Below are 15,599 nucleotides of genomic sequence, written 5' to 3'. Positions count from 1 at the left end.
GTCATTTTTCTCATAGGATTATCTCAGTTATCCAACCATGTACTTAAAGAATAACAAAGAAGGAGCATGGCCCAGTCAGAAGGTATGAAATTCACCTTTTTTACATTCCTAGGTAACAAACAGTGTAGGTAAAAGGCATGGCTCATAATTGTACACTTTAAATGTTTGAAATTAGAGTAGAATGATTAACATTATATGATGTATTTAAAGTAACAAGATTTTTATGCATGACCTTGAATATCTTGATATTTCCAAAATGTGAAATGGGCCTGTTCAATAACCATTTCTTAAAAGAATTAGAATAACAATCATCCTTTCTATACAGTGCATTTGCTACATAAAAAATTCTTTGTTAACCCATTTTCAATTTATTTCAAGTGCACAAACTCTACCAAAAGTGCTGTTTTACAAATGTGGTACTTCACCATCTTGATTAATTAGAATCAAAAGAAATTAATCATGAACCTCATCACTGAAAAAAAATCTTCCAGCTGTTGAGTAAAGTTGGATGAGTTCTTCCCATAAAGATCCAAAAGTCCAGTAGATATGTTTAGAAATATTAAACAGAATATAAGCACCTTCCAAGCGAGTTCAGGACTTGATTTACAACAGTCATTCAGCCAGCAATTCCATGATGATTCGTAGCCATCTTTTGGTAAGCAAAACATAAACCCCGTCCACTTCCATACAACCTCTCTCTCTGAGTAAGAAGACACAACAATTAGTCTGTCATATAGGATTATGTAAAACTCAACCCATACTCATCAATATCATTTTTAAACAAAGTATGTTCCATAGTATTCCATTTTTAATGGTGAAACATTCCAAAAGATCATAATGCTATACTTAGCTGAAAAGGCTCAAAAGTATATTACATGACATGAATGGAGGAAAATTATTATGGGGCTTCTCCAACTGAATTTATGTCAGGCAACTGGAGAAGTTCTGTGTAAATTCTATCCATCTGGTTTCGATTCTTTCAAAATATACTGTAAAAGCAATATTGACTGGCCCAGTTTACCATGACAATTTTATAAATATTGTAAATTGAGGCTTGTATTCAAAAATTAAATCCAAAGAGTTCTTATCAGGTTTAAGCAATAATGAATGGTCATCCAACTGCCATTGCTAACAAGATGATAATTCAGTACATACAGAGCCAAAAGATTTCTTACATTTACTAAAACAAAATATTAGTCACGTTTTTCACCCAGTTGGAAAGCAAAGTTCCCAGAAAGAATGGTTTATCTGCGATCAGACAATTCTTGAGTTAGTCGGAAGTAACAGCTGCTTCTGTTTGCGAGATACAGCTCCTTGAGATACGTTCTTCATCTAGTTAATTTAGCTAGTGTATTCTATCAGGAAAACATACCTTGACTGTTATGCCAGCAAGAAAACAAAAATTTGCAAACTACCAAGTAAATTTCCCATGAACTTTAATATTGCATTGAGTACTTTGAATAAAAATACCATCCCTAAACTTATTCTTCCAGTTAAATAAAATTTGCTCTTTAAATAAGCTTGTCATTTACTGCATATAGTCTAGCTTCTTTACAATTTCTTACAATCTGCTTTTTCTACCACTTTGATGCAGAAAGATAAATGAAGAACTATTCATAAAGGCATTTGATAACATTACTCTGAATTCTAGATTACAATAATTACTCTTAATTAGACCATTGCTTTATTTCAATCTTTTCAAATAGATTTTTGAAAAATCTTTATTTCACTGGTCCCTAGTAATCTTACAATGAAGATATTATTTGATGTCTTTGTTCAGAAAAAATTGCTTCAGCTTATCTTTAGTTTAATGCTGGTCTACTAAGTTTTTAAACATTTTGAACAGCTTTCTGCTTCCTCTATTTGAGCATAGAATCAACTACAATTTTTATATATTTATTTTTAATATAATGAATGTTCTACAGCAAATAAATAATAGAAAAGGTTGGAAGGAATGACCTTTTGTTTGGTCACATCAACAGGAAGAATTGGAAGAATGAGAGAAATTTGAGGAAAAGGTATTTGCAAGCTAGAAAGAAGAATGTAAGAGTGGAGGTCTGTGTAGATAAAGTAAATGAATGTTCCAATGGATATAAAGATGAGGCTGGAATTTTAAATTGCAAGTGATTATGACTAAATATTAGTAACAACAGGGATGATGGGAAAGTAAGACATCTTGTCATACTTAATACATATAATAGATCTGTGACAAAGTTAAAGTTTACAGAAGATGAGCAATGATAGCCTGCCGATGAGAGTACTGAAATAGGGATATGGTGATTAATTTACTGGAGCCAAATTTCTGGGCCTCTGATCTAGAACATGGTTAAATCCCTTCATGGCAGCAGGGAAATTGAAATGATTAAATACATCTGGAATTAAAACTAGTCTCAGTAACAGTAACCATTCAGCTGTTGGATTTTCATAAAAACTACTGAAAACTGTTGAATAGTTTATTAGTATCCTTAGGGAAGGAAATTTCCTTTCTTCCCTGCTCAAATTGTGATTTCCCACAAACAGATATGGTTGACTCTTGATTACCTCCTTAGTTCTAAGACAATTAAGAATGGACAATAAATGCTGACAATACAAGTAAATAAAAGGGAACTGGTGAAAGCAATTATTAGTGTTTCAGAGGCTGAGAAAGAGGCGGCAAGCAGGAAGGCAATATTGGCTAAGTGGAAGAACCCTTTGTGACAGAATGTAAAAGTATCTGCTGTCTGTTTGAAACAGTAGTAAGGGAGGGAGATGAACACAGTGGCAAGAAAGCAGAATTTATGTTGGAAGACTAAGATGACAGCTTCAGTCTCAATGTCAGTTCAACGGAGACAGGGTCAGTTGTCCCAATGCTGTAGTTGAGACTCATATCTTTGCTATCCAATCTCTCTTTATTGCTAGCCAAACTCAAACTGACAGTGAAAAAAGCTTTGTGGTCTATCAGAATGAAAGACTATCTGATGTTCTGACCCAGGTGAACATTAGTGTGTCCATGGAGCAAAAATCAGTTGTCCTGTCCCAGGATCACATTTGCACTCCCATCATGGTCATTGAGACAGTGCCCTCACAGCTAAATGAGAATGCTGCCACTTCAGAACTGCCCACTGTCATCTTTCATGCCTATCTGTAGAAGTTAATGGTCAGACAAAAGCACTTAGAAGATAGGTACAGAGTGCTTGCACAAGAGTAAATAGTGCACAATGTATAGTAATTTTATTGACTGCATGCATAAAAACATTGTAGGAGATGAATACCTTGTCCTAGCTGTCATGTTTTGTGCTGCAGGGACATCAAAATGATCACTATGGGGGAACATACACAATATCTGAGTCATTGTGGGTAGTTTGGTTTCCTTTTATTCATTAATTGGTAGGTTGTTGGTCATTTCAGGGAGAGAACATTTTTTTCCCACATTTTTGAGGAGCAGCTTCCCTCTGGACCTCCTGCTATGCTTGTGCAGAGAGAACTCATATTTGCTGGAATGGGACCAGCAGTTAACATAGGGAATGATTGAGGAGAGAGGAAGGGAAAAATGTTTCCAAACAAGAATGATTCCAGATCCTAACTACTCACTGTGTAAAAAGGATTTTCATGTCGCTTGGGTTCTTTGGTCAATCACCTTAAATCTGTGGCCTCTGGTTCTCGACCCCTCTGCAATAGCAACAGTTTCTCTTTACTTACTTTGCCTGCATCCTAATGATTTTGAAGATTTTATCAAATCTCCTGTCAACATTTCCTGCACTAAATAAGAACATCATCCGCTCCAGTCTTTCCACCTATCTAGAACATAAAATACAGGCCTTTCAGCCCACAGTGTAGTGCCGACATTTTATCCTGCTCTAAGATCTATCTAATCCTTCCCTCCTGCATAGAAAAATGGAGGGCTGTCATTCATGAGCCTATTAGGATAATTTATTTTTTACTGTCACCCGTTATTTTATTACTTCCTTGTTCTTAAATCATATATGCAAATGCCATCTCCCTTCAAGAAAATCTGTTCACTTTCACTGCGCATCTATAATCTGTGAAACTAGACCCAATCACCTTGACTGCAGAAATAGATGTCAGTTTACAAATTCTATGTAGACAATAGAAGAATTAAATTAACATTACAAAGAAGTTAGATAATCAGAGGTCAAAGTTATTTCATATACAAGCCATTCAATAGTCAATCCCATGGAGTTCCCAAATCAAGAGGTCTCCCCACCAGCATTGGGAGCAATTCCTTTATTCAATTATCTCTATTACTGTTTATCAAAGAATTGCAAGTTTGTTCAGACTTGTTTTGTTCAAATTACAAATTTGTTTGTTAAGGGATTAGATAGTTTTAGGTGTGGATTGAAGGTCGGCACAACATGGTGGGCCGAAGGGCCTGTATTGTTCTATGGTTCTGCAGTGTGATCCTAGAGCTACAGAGACATCTGCAGAAATCAATTTCATGTGAGAGAACTGCTTGTTGGTTTGGGTTTCTTTTCTACAATCTCTTGAACTGCTAGATGGAAACTGTGTTGCCACTGAGATCAGTGGTAACTGACAGATGACAATATATTGTCCTCCCATTGCACAAGGTGCCTTTGCTTTTGTGTGTCATGGAACCTATGGTCACAACCAAACCAGGAGTACAAGTTGTCTGAGAAGTGCTGGTATTCCAAATAGATCAGTCATTCCAGTGGAGCTGAAAGCTGATGATCATTCCATGATGCAACACCTTTCCACTTGATTTAGAGAAGTTTCCAGAGGGTAATTGGTGATGCTTTCAAAAAATTTAGATGGTATCAAATCCAATTTTCATGTCTATGAAAGATAACTTAGCTTCATACCAGGATCTTGCTGTTATTCTATAGGTCACTGACAGTAAAGACACTCTGCAGCAGTTTCCCAAAGAAGATAGTAGTACTTTGAATTCTGTATAGAGTCTTATCATCGTTTACTGATAAGCAAAGATAACTATGAATATTATGTAGTGCTTGATTGTCTTCAAGTTCTCCATGATGAAGGATATATGATCATTAGTAAACCAAGTGTGCACTTTGGTCTTTGACACTGAGAAAGGTAAAATTTACGCCTGTAAATTTCTAAGAGGTCTAGGACAGACCAGAAGTCACTCATGATGTGTGCAAGGATGGCACAGTCATTCTGCTGCTGGTCAAAGACCTTGGCTTTCAAATGACGTCCAAAGCTAAGGAAATGTCCGAAACCAAAGAGCCTTCCTCCGTACATATTGGTGTTAATTGTTGTGGGGCAGGAGAAATTAGCAGATTTGTTTTAATGATGTTAAGGGAAATTCAGCTTTGCACAATGGTGCACATTTATATACCAATACACTGCACTGCAAATACATATCCATACCAATCGTGAGCCATTCCTGATTTTTCTGGTTTTGTTTACAACACTTGATTGGAAGAAGCAGGGATGGGATGAACAAGTTATTCTTACATTACAACAATCAATTCACAACATTAATTTAAAATAATGCTAAAAGTGTTTTGTTAGTGGTCAGTCAACAATTGCCAAGCTGCAGCATCCTCACTTGAATAAGCAGAATTTAAGCCTGGTCCAAAGACTTGAACAAATTGTCAGTGCAGTAATGGAATACAGCAAGATCCCATCAGATGGATGCAAAAGATCTCAAAACATAATTTAAAAAGAGAGAACAGATTAGCCTTAAGCATTATTTATCCCTTTAACATGGTAGGTTAATCAACCACTGTAAATTCCTCCTAGTGGGTGGGTGAGTGGAAGAATCTGGGGATATTTGATGAAAGCATGGGTAGAATAAAAAATAACACGGGATTAATGCAACATTAATAAGTACAAGAGGACATGGCTTTAGGGTGAAAGGGGAAAGGTTTAAGGGGAGCATTAGAGGGAACTTCTTCACTCAAAGAGTGGTGGGAGTGTGGAATGGGCTGCCACCTGATGTGGTAAATGCGGGCTCGCTCTTAACTTTTAAGAGTAAATTGGATAGATACACGGACGAGAGAGGTCTGGAGGGGTATGGGCTGGGGGCAGGTAAATAGGACTAGCAGAATAATGTTTTGGCACAGACTAGAAGGGCCGAATGGCCTGTTTTCTGGTCTGTAGTTTTCTATGGTTCTATGGTTCTAACATTAGAGTAAATGGATAGTTGATGGTCAGCGCGGATTCAGTGGATGGAAGGGCCTGTTTTGGTGGTGTATCTTCCTCTGATTCTGTAATATCATTAAAAACTATTCAGTTATTACTCCACAGCTGATTGAATATGCTCTGCCCAAATTGCTTACCATGTTTGCTTTCTTACTTATCACTTATTTATGACTACATTTCAAAAATACCTCACATTCAATGAAGTGCATGGTGTACCCAAAGATCACAGACATTCCTATACGAATATAGGTTGCCTCTTTCTTGGTTGTGAAGTTAATATTGAATACTTATCAGGTATATAGTCTATTTATTCAATTTTGCCATAATGCATTAAGTGCATAAAATGGTTAAATGGAATTAATCTGCATGCACATTTCAGGGCTTGAATAACATTAAATAGAAGACAGAAATATAACAATTTGCAGTAAAAAGCCTGGTTGGAAACCTAAAACTATGCATGAAAAGTTTAAATCAATTAGTAATTTGAAAAACATTTCCAAAGCAAACTGTGGTGCTTTATCCATGAAACCATTCTAGTAAATCTGTCTTTTTCATGCTTTTAAAAGTAGTCTGCTTAGATTGGACACTATACTCCAGTTCTGAGTGAACTAGCCTTTAATGATTCAAAATGGCTTTCTTGGTTTTTAATGTCTCAACATATCCCAGGATTTTTAACGGTTTTTACAATATGCCTTATCACCTTCAAAGATTTGTGTGCATGAAGTTCCTGGACTTTCTGTGTCATTGGCCTTCTTGTCAAACTGGTGTTGTTAAATTATATTACCTTTCCTCATTCTTCAAATCAACACTTTGCATTTCTCAGCGTTAAATTTAATCAGTAACATGTTCCTTCATTCCATCAGCCTATGTCCTCATCACTTCAATCACAGTGTGCTTCACTGCACTTCCAGTTACTACCAGTTTTGAAATCAAGCCAGTAAACTTTTCTTCATATCTGTGAAGAAAAGTAGTGGTATAGCAAGTTTGTATATCTTTTTTAATCCAAAAAGTTACTCATTCTTTGTTTCCTATCTCATTACCAATTTCATATCCATCTGCCACTGTTCCTGCTTTCCTACAGGCTTCAATTTTGCTTACAAGCAGTGAAATTTATCAAATATATTTTGTAAGCCTATATACACAATATTAAACATCTGTTACTTCATCAAGATACTCATTTAGTGCAACATGATGCGCTAGAAACTTACTTACCTAATACACATGTTGAACAGGTGTTGAACAAGGGCCCACACCAATTTTGTGCAAAAATATGCAGTACTGTGATTCTCTTATACATTATATCTATGGTACACACAAAGGTCTTACCTTTGGTAGATGCACCTTTGCGGATCTAGCAAAAGAAATCAATTAGTCTGCAGGTCACAGTGTTAGGATAAGATCACTGAGGTAGAGCAGAATAGGAGGTGGAATGATTGGACTGAGTGTGAGCTGTATCACTTGATTGGAGGATCAGGCTGCAACTGCTCTGAGTTCAAATTAGTTATCAACAATCAGAAGTCAGGTGGGATTAAGCTCTTAGAGTGGGAAAATATGCAACAGGGTCCAGGTGATTGGAAATCCCTGAACACATTGGCAATGAAGGGAGGTGGGGAGCTATTGCTATGAAAACCACTTAAAAGTGGACCTACATGGATAACTCAATGGATATCTTAGAATCTCCCACAAGTTTGGGCCCCCTTTAGCAATTGCCTAAAGCAGCTGTCAACCTACCAAATAAGGGTTGCTTCAGTGTAGTGGCTCGTGCTGCTTGTGAGCCTGTATGAGCACAAGAATTTAGTGCCAGTGATATCAAAACTGGCATACCATTTGTCATTACATTTGGCCATCAGCCTCTGTATATACATGTAATGAGAATGAAGGATACTGAACTACCTTTCAAGAGTGCAGTATGCATCAATCACATTTATTAAATTTTTGATAATATTTCCTTTAAATAAACAGACGTAGAGCAACACTTGAAATTGAATGCTGAAAGCCTCATAATTATTGGCCTAGGCATCTAGGGTTTCACATCACATATTTGGATTGGAGATCAAGTAACCTAATGTGTGCAGATGAGCAAGAAACAAAGCATAAAAATTCCATAAAAATGCATCACCACAAGTGGCATAGGGGGTATGGCATCTCAGCACCATTGGTCTTAAGCACAAAGGACTATCTCATCTTAATGCTCAAATTACTGAGGTAGAGGCCCTGGTCTATAACCAAAAGGGGAACTGTGGAATTTCTCTTTCCTGCAAAGTACTTGAATGTATTGTATCCTTCTAAATTACTGCTGAATTTATACAAGTTCCTTGTTTGAATCCATCCAACTGACTTTTGACTCAACATTACCAAATCATTAATGGCATTCTTTGTTACTGTGACAAAGCTAATCTAACTCTCCTCACCCTTTTTGATCTGTCAGCAGCCTTTGAAACAGCTAATCATACCATCTTCCTCAAATATTCCTCCACCTTTGTCCAAGGTGAAACCATATTCACCATGGTTCCATTCTTAATTATCCCATCATAGCCAAAGGATCACCTACAATGGCTTCTCTAATTGACACCTCTTTCTCAAAGCTGACACTGCTACTGCCTCACAGGTCTGGGGACCAACGTTCAATCCTGACCTCAGGTGCTGTCTGAATGGAGTTAGTATTTTTTTTCCATGACTGCGTGGCTGTCAGCCAGGTTCTCTGGTGTTTGCTAGATTAATTCCGTGCCCTATTAAGAATATACTGTTCTGTTTCAGATTGGGTGACTGCTTTACAGAACACCTCTGAGTACTTTACAAGGGTGACTCTGAGCTTCCAGTTGCCAATCACTTTAATTCTCCATTCCACTCTCACCCTGACTTCTGTTTTGGGCTGCTGGGGAACAGCATCTCATCTTCCTTCTAGGCATGATATATCCCTTTGAATTCAATGACGTCAGATTACTAGGCTTTTGAGTTTGTATCAGAACCAGTTAGTTCTGATGCAAGGTAATCCTCCTGTAGCATTAATTCATTTTCTTTCCATTCCACAGACTCTGTCTGACCTGTTGGCATTTCTACCATTTTCTTTTACTTCAGATTTCCTGCAACAGTGGTGTTCTATATCTCACTCTTACAGCGTTGCTTTTTCTCCTACCTCTCTCCTAAGTTCTCATTCATCTCCCTCTATTTAAAGATCAGTTGCAAATATCAAGCTTTCACTATCCTCTCTCAGCTGGCAACACCACCATCTGTGCCATTCAGTTTCTCGTAACATTCCCTTAGTTATCTCCACCCTTCTAAAATTTAAATTGTGCTCGTTTAACTTTTCCTAGCTCTGATGAAAAATCAATTAAAATGTTAACTTCATTTCTCTTTCTACAGATGCTGTCTGACCTACTGAATATTTGCAGTATATTTTTTTATTTCAGATTTCTAGCTTCTGCTATTTTCTCCTCATCATACTGTTTGCTTGACATCCAGTCCTGGATGAGCAGAAATATTTTTCAACAGAAAATTGGGAATATAGTGACTGTAATTCCTTTGCATTGCTGCTTATAAAGGCAAATAACCTAATCTGTACTTACTATTATGTACACATAACTGCTTTTCTCTTTCACTTAAATACACCACCCTGTTTCCCCTTTAAAAAAGTGATAAACTCACAAACCATCAACTATTTACATACATAAAATTATACAATTAACTCACAATTTACATCAATATACAGGTTATATTCAACTAACTGTAAATTCACTCAATCTCTTCATTCATTGAATTTTTCATTGCAAACTGCAATCGATATCTCCAAAATGTGCACTCCAGGCACTGATAATACAAATGGGTCACATCTCCAGATAAGCCTCGTGCTCATCTGGCCTCATAGCTGTTCTGAAATTCTTGCTTCAAATTAATTGTCTTCATAACTGTAAATAGATCATTTTACAAATTCTTGAACACCATCTTCCTGGTGTTACTTGTAAACACCAAACTGTTCACATAGAACTTAAAAGGCCAATAACACTTGACTCCTAATGGTTAGTTATACATGGTATTCAGTAATGTGCTAAAAATAATGCATGCAGTGACAACAACCTGTACTTTGGTTGTTTAAGGTTCTCCAATTTTGCACAACTACTTTCACACCATCTTGCATCCTGATTTCCACTCTGACTCTCCACAGAGTGGAGACTGCTGTCTCATTTAAAGTTACAACGTCATCTCCTCTGATTTTTTTTAAAAATCTGAATCATCTCCAAGGCTTTCAACTCTGCCATGACTGTACCAGTCTGTTTTTCTGAACTCTGAATATGCTACACTGGACTGACATTAGTCATTCCATACCTGTTGTGACACCCCGGAGGGAATGACAGAGCTTCTGACCTGCTTTCAAAATGCAATGCAGTTCTTTCTTAACTCATTCAACCTGATCTGTGCTTAATTCAAGCCATTCAACAATTCTGTAAACAAAAGTCTTGAAGGCAGAGTTCTTTCCCAGAACTAGTGCAGATTTATCTTCTCTATCTGTAATATCTGTGCCAGGCTTAATTGATATTAGCTCACTGCAGCATCTGATGCTGAACATTTTCATTTTTCATCTTGTTTGCAGACTCTTGTAATAGTACTGTGTTATCCTGAACTGCTTGCCTTCGAGATGTGTGAATATTTTCATTCTGAGACAAAAATCACTGTCTAAATAATGCTTTTGATTTGGTTTACTCATAATGGACTATAATTCACTGGCCCCAAATTCAGAAAGTCCTTCCCCCAAGACACCTCATTCTGGTTTAATTCTGGAGTCAACTTGTTATTTTATTTTGCAGGTCTGTTTTTTGGCCTCATGGCAGTCCCCATAGGAATTTCTGTAATCAACATCTTCTGTGCAAATACTTCACTGCCATCATGACCCAATATCCTCTTCACGTTGACCTGTGAAAAAATGGATTTATGCACAGCTCTTGCTGGCAGACATCCAAACAGTCAGCTCCATCAATCCATGACTCTTGTAGAATGCCCCCAGTATTCTCTTTATGTCTCCAGGGGTACATTTTTTTTTTACTGAGATTGCTGTCTTTACTAATGGTAACTTTCTGCAGGGACTAGCATCCTTGTGGCAGCTGTAGCACTGGGACATCTTGAATGGACATTCTCAGGGTAGATGGCTTTCATTAAATACATGGCAAACCTTTCTGCCACTTATCTCACATGCTGTAGTGGTTTTCCACCAAACCCAGTTGCAGCATTCACATAACGTGGCTATGAAGACTGTGCTGCCATAACCCTTTCTATGAGCTTGTTCCCTGCTTGGATCTTGCAACCATGCCTGAACAAAACTTTTTTTTAAACACCATTGTCAAATTAGTAGCTTGAAGATTAAGTCCAGCATATCCAATAGTTTTGCTTGAAATCTTTCAGTTGACAGTCTCAATACTAAACAATTCCACAACACTCATTCTATAAAAGATCTGGAAAGTGTACCTTTTCCCCAATCTCATCACCTTGACCTCATATTTGCCAACCATTTCCTTATAGTACTTGCCAAATGTATAGTTCTCAAAAATCTCTGACAATGCCAGATTAAAATGTTCCTTCAGGATTTTTACTTTGGCCTTATATGAAACCTTGTCTGTAATTTGTAGTGCTAGTTAATTCTCCAACATCTTGTGTGTCTCTGGCTTAATCACCAGTAGCAATATTGGCTTCCTCTTGTGTATGGTTATGTTGCTCTGTTTTGTATCCTCCCCTAGGATCTTGACAATTTTGTTCACCCTTAAGAAAATTTCCACTTGTTTCATATGGCTGAATTCACTGGTATCTCTCATACTTAGTGACGTATCTGTCAAATCCACTGCCTGCTATCATCACTGCTGTACCCCAGAATCCCTGTTTTTATTTACAGAATTTCACATTTGATCACTCTGGTGCTACTCCCTCAAGAAGAAACTATCATCATATGATGAAAGTATGCTATCATCATACTTCCCCTACCATAAGGTGGAAGGTACAGAAGCCTGAAGTCCCACACCACCAGCTTCAAGAACAGCTACTTCCCTTCAACTATTTGGTTCCTGAAGCAATTTACACAACCCCTTTCTTGTATAATTTTGTATAATTTATGTTTTCTTGTGAATGTTGCATCTCTAATGCTATGAGCCTGTGGGGCTCCTGCAAGGAAATTTTTCAGTGCACTGTGCATACATGTACTTGTGCATATGACAATAAACTCAACTTGAGTAATGTAGTGTCAGTACAGTCTTTAGTATAGCTGCTTACTAATCAAATAATAGAGATAGAGTTATTAACCAAATATACTTTATTGAAAGCAGTAAGCTCTCAACAAATGGCAATGTCTTGCACTATAATGTATCAAATATCATACCACTTGGTACATATGATTCGTAAGTGTTATCTCTGATGCTTTGCCTAGAAAACAAGAAGCAGCCATTCAACTCATCAGATATATTCCATCAATCTCATGCCCCTCCTATATCACTGTAATCCTGCAATTTATTCTCTCACATGTGCATCAATTCCCCTTTCATTCTTTTGCCCTCACCTACACTAGGGGTAATTTACCAGAGCTAATAAACCTACTAGCATATCTTTGGGATGTGGGAAGGAACCGGACTACTTGGGATGTGGGAGAAATCTATGCTGTCACAGGGGAAACATACAGACTCCACACAGGCAGCAAAAGTCAGGATCAAATCTGGATCACAAGGATTGAGAGACCATAGCATTAACTACCATATATTCTTCCACAGAAACACAAAGGTGCTGGAGGAACTCAGCGGGTCAGGCAGCATCCATGGAGGGAAATAGACAGTCAACATTTTGGGTTGAGGACTTTCCTCTGGACCGGAAAGGAAGAGGGAAGATAGCTGGTATAAAAAGGTGGAGGGAAGAGGTGGAACAAATGTTGGCAGCTGGATCCAGGTGAGGGGGGTGATAGGCAGATAAGGGAGGAAGGAGAGTGGGATGGATGTCAGAAGTGGGGAGGTGATGGGTGAAAGTGACAAAGGGCTGAAGATGATGGAATCCGATAGGAGAGGACAGTGGTGCATGGAATAAAGAGAGGGAGGTGTGGAGGGGAACCAGTGGGAGGTGTGTGTGGGTGACGGGCAGATGCAGAGAGTGGAAGAGGGGAAAGAAATAGGGTGATGGGGGCCAGTTGGATCAGGAAGAAAGAGAAAAGTAAAAAAAAAAGGCAGAGGGAAGCGGTTACTGGACATTTGAGAGTTTGATGTTCATGCCATCAGATTGGAGAATGGAATATGAGGTGCTGTTTCTCTAATTTGCATTTGGCCTTGACCTGGCAATGGAGGAGGCTGTGGACAGATATGTCGATATGGGAATGGGAAGTGGAATTAAAATTGCTGGCCATTGGGAGGTCCTGGCTGGCATGGTGGACAGAGCAGAGGTGCTTGGCAAAGCTGTCCGCCAATCTGTGTCTAGTTTCACTGACGTAGAGGAGGCCACAACGGGAGCACTGGATGCAATAAATAACACGGCGGGTTTCACATGTGAAAGTCTGCCTTACTTGGGAGGGCTGTTTAGGGGCCTGTATGGTGGTGAGGGGGTGGTGTAGGGACAGGTTGTAACACTTTTTGAGGTTACAGAGGCGAGTGCCTGGGGAGGGAGGGGGAAATTGATGGGGATGGATGAGTGAATCCCTGCAGAAAGCAGAGGGGAGGGGAGGAGAAGACATGCCTGGTAGTGGGTTACTGTTGTAGATGGCGGTAGTTGAGGAGAATGATACGTTGGATGCATAGGCTGGTGGGGTGGTAGGCGAGGACGAGGAGAACTATCCCTGGCCTTTTCTCTATTCCACCTTCATTTCACAGCCAATAATAATCCAAGATTCTGACTCCATAACATGGTCACTTAACCAATTACTACTCACTTCTGCCCTCCCTATCCTCCAATCTTTCTGGCAAAGCACCAGTTATTTGACCATTTACTTTGCTCACTTATCTGAACCCAAGCCATGATCCTCAGTCATTTGGGCACAATACGCCATACTGCACGTTGATGACTTGGAAAATGTTAATGTTTTAATTGCTACCAAAAATATTTGTAGATTCTATTGCAAGCCCACTTAATTCTTCCATGCTTTGGTTTCACCTCCTGCCAATATCTGGCAGTTTGTGTTGCGTTAAAAATACAAAATTCTCCATCCCCAGATCACTACAGATAATTAGTAAGTGTCAACATTAGTTCTAAACTATAATTACTTTCAAGGTTTTGATGTGTTAGTAATTGCTGAAGATTTTTCATCTAGTATGCAAGCTGTGAGCTGCAATTCTAACTTTGTAATATTTCATGCTGAGAACTGTTAGTTGAAAATGGAGAAAAGCAAAAATATTTTTGATGAACAAGTAAATAAGTATGAAATAAGTCACAAGTAGGAATTTAATGAATTGTTATGTTCTATTTATGATTTTTGCCTTCAAAATGTGCTACAGAATGTTTCAAATCCTTCTGAAAAGGATTGCTAGAATTGGCATACCATAAATTTACAAACAAGTTCAGGTACATTCTTTTAACTTATGATCTTAAAAAAACAATATCAAAATTGTAAATATTGCTCCACCACTGTTACAGAAAATGCAGTTTACCAATTTTTATGAAACACTGCCAAAGGACACAACTTACTGGCCTCTCTAACACCACAGGAAGAGATGGCAAAAACTCGGGTTTCTCTTTTGAAATTGGCAGGCTGGCAATTTTCATCAGAAATTCTCTGCTGTAGGTTATCCTCTCTGCATCTGCAAAATAGATTGAATTGGTAAACAACTTTTTTTAAATACAAAATTTTACAACATAGCAATGAAGAGAAAACAGGAACAACGTGCTGAATTTGGATGATCACCCATGGTCATATTGAATGACAGAGCAGGCTTGATGGGTTGAGAGGCCCACTTCTGCTCCTATTTTCTATAGAACATAAAACACTACAGCACAGTATAGGCCCTTCGGCCCACAATGTTGTGCTGACATTTTATCCTGCTCTAAGATCTATCTAACCCTTCCCTCCCACATAGCCCCCCATTTCCCTATCATTCATGTGTCTATCTAAAAGTCTCTTAAATGTCCCTAATGTATCTGCCCCCACAACTTCTGCAGGCAGTGCATTCCATGCACTCACCACTCCTTGTAAAAAAAAACTTACCCCTGACATCCCCCTTATATCTTCCTCCAATCACCTTAAAATTATGTCCCCTCGTGTTAGCCATTGTCACCCTGGGAAAAAGTCTCTGACTGTTCACTCGATCTATGCCTCGTATCATCTTGTACACCTCTATCAAGTCACCTCTCATCCTCCTTCTCTCCAAAGAGAAAAGCCCTAGCTCACTCAACCTATTTTCATAAGACATGTTCTTCAATCCAGGCAGCATTCTGGTAAATCTCCTCTGCACCGTCTCTAAAGCTTCCACATCCTTCCTATAATGGGGTGACCAGAACTGAACACAATACTCCAAGTGTGGTCTAACTAA

At 38.3% G+C, this 15,599-nt stretch overlaps 1 protein-coding gene across 1 annotated transcript in view; it reads right to left on the bottom strand.

Annotated features, from left to right (window-relative positions):
* Positions 1 to 356: 356 nt before the first annotated feature.
* gra (granulito) overlaps positions 357 to 15,599 on the bottom strand; it is a 65,376-nt gene continuing 50,133 nt past the window's right edge. Inside the window, exons 5-6 of the mRNA XM_052023720.1 lie at positions 14,758 to 14,870; positions 357 to 700 (exon numbers count right to left, since the gene is read on the bottom strand). Coding sequence (XP_051879680.1) covers positions 617 to 700; positions 14,758 to 14,870 — 197 coding nt within the window. The 3' untranslated portion in view covers positions 357 to 616. The remainder of the gene's footprint in view (positions 701 to 14,757; positions 14,871 to 15,599) is intronic.

Source organism: Pristis pectinata, chromosome 9 (assembly GCF_009764475.1).
Source record: "Pristis pectinata isolate sPriPec2 chromosome 9, sPriPec2.1.pri, whole genome shotgun sequence".
In the NCBI taxonomy this organism is placed as follows: domain Eukaryota; kingdom Metazoa; phylum Chordata; class Chondrichthyes; order Rhinopristiformes; family Pristidae; genus Pristis; species Pristis pectinata.
The sequence above is the reverse complement of the archived record's forward strand: the minus strand, read 5'-3'. Positions and strand labels throughout refer to the sequence as shown.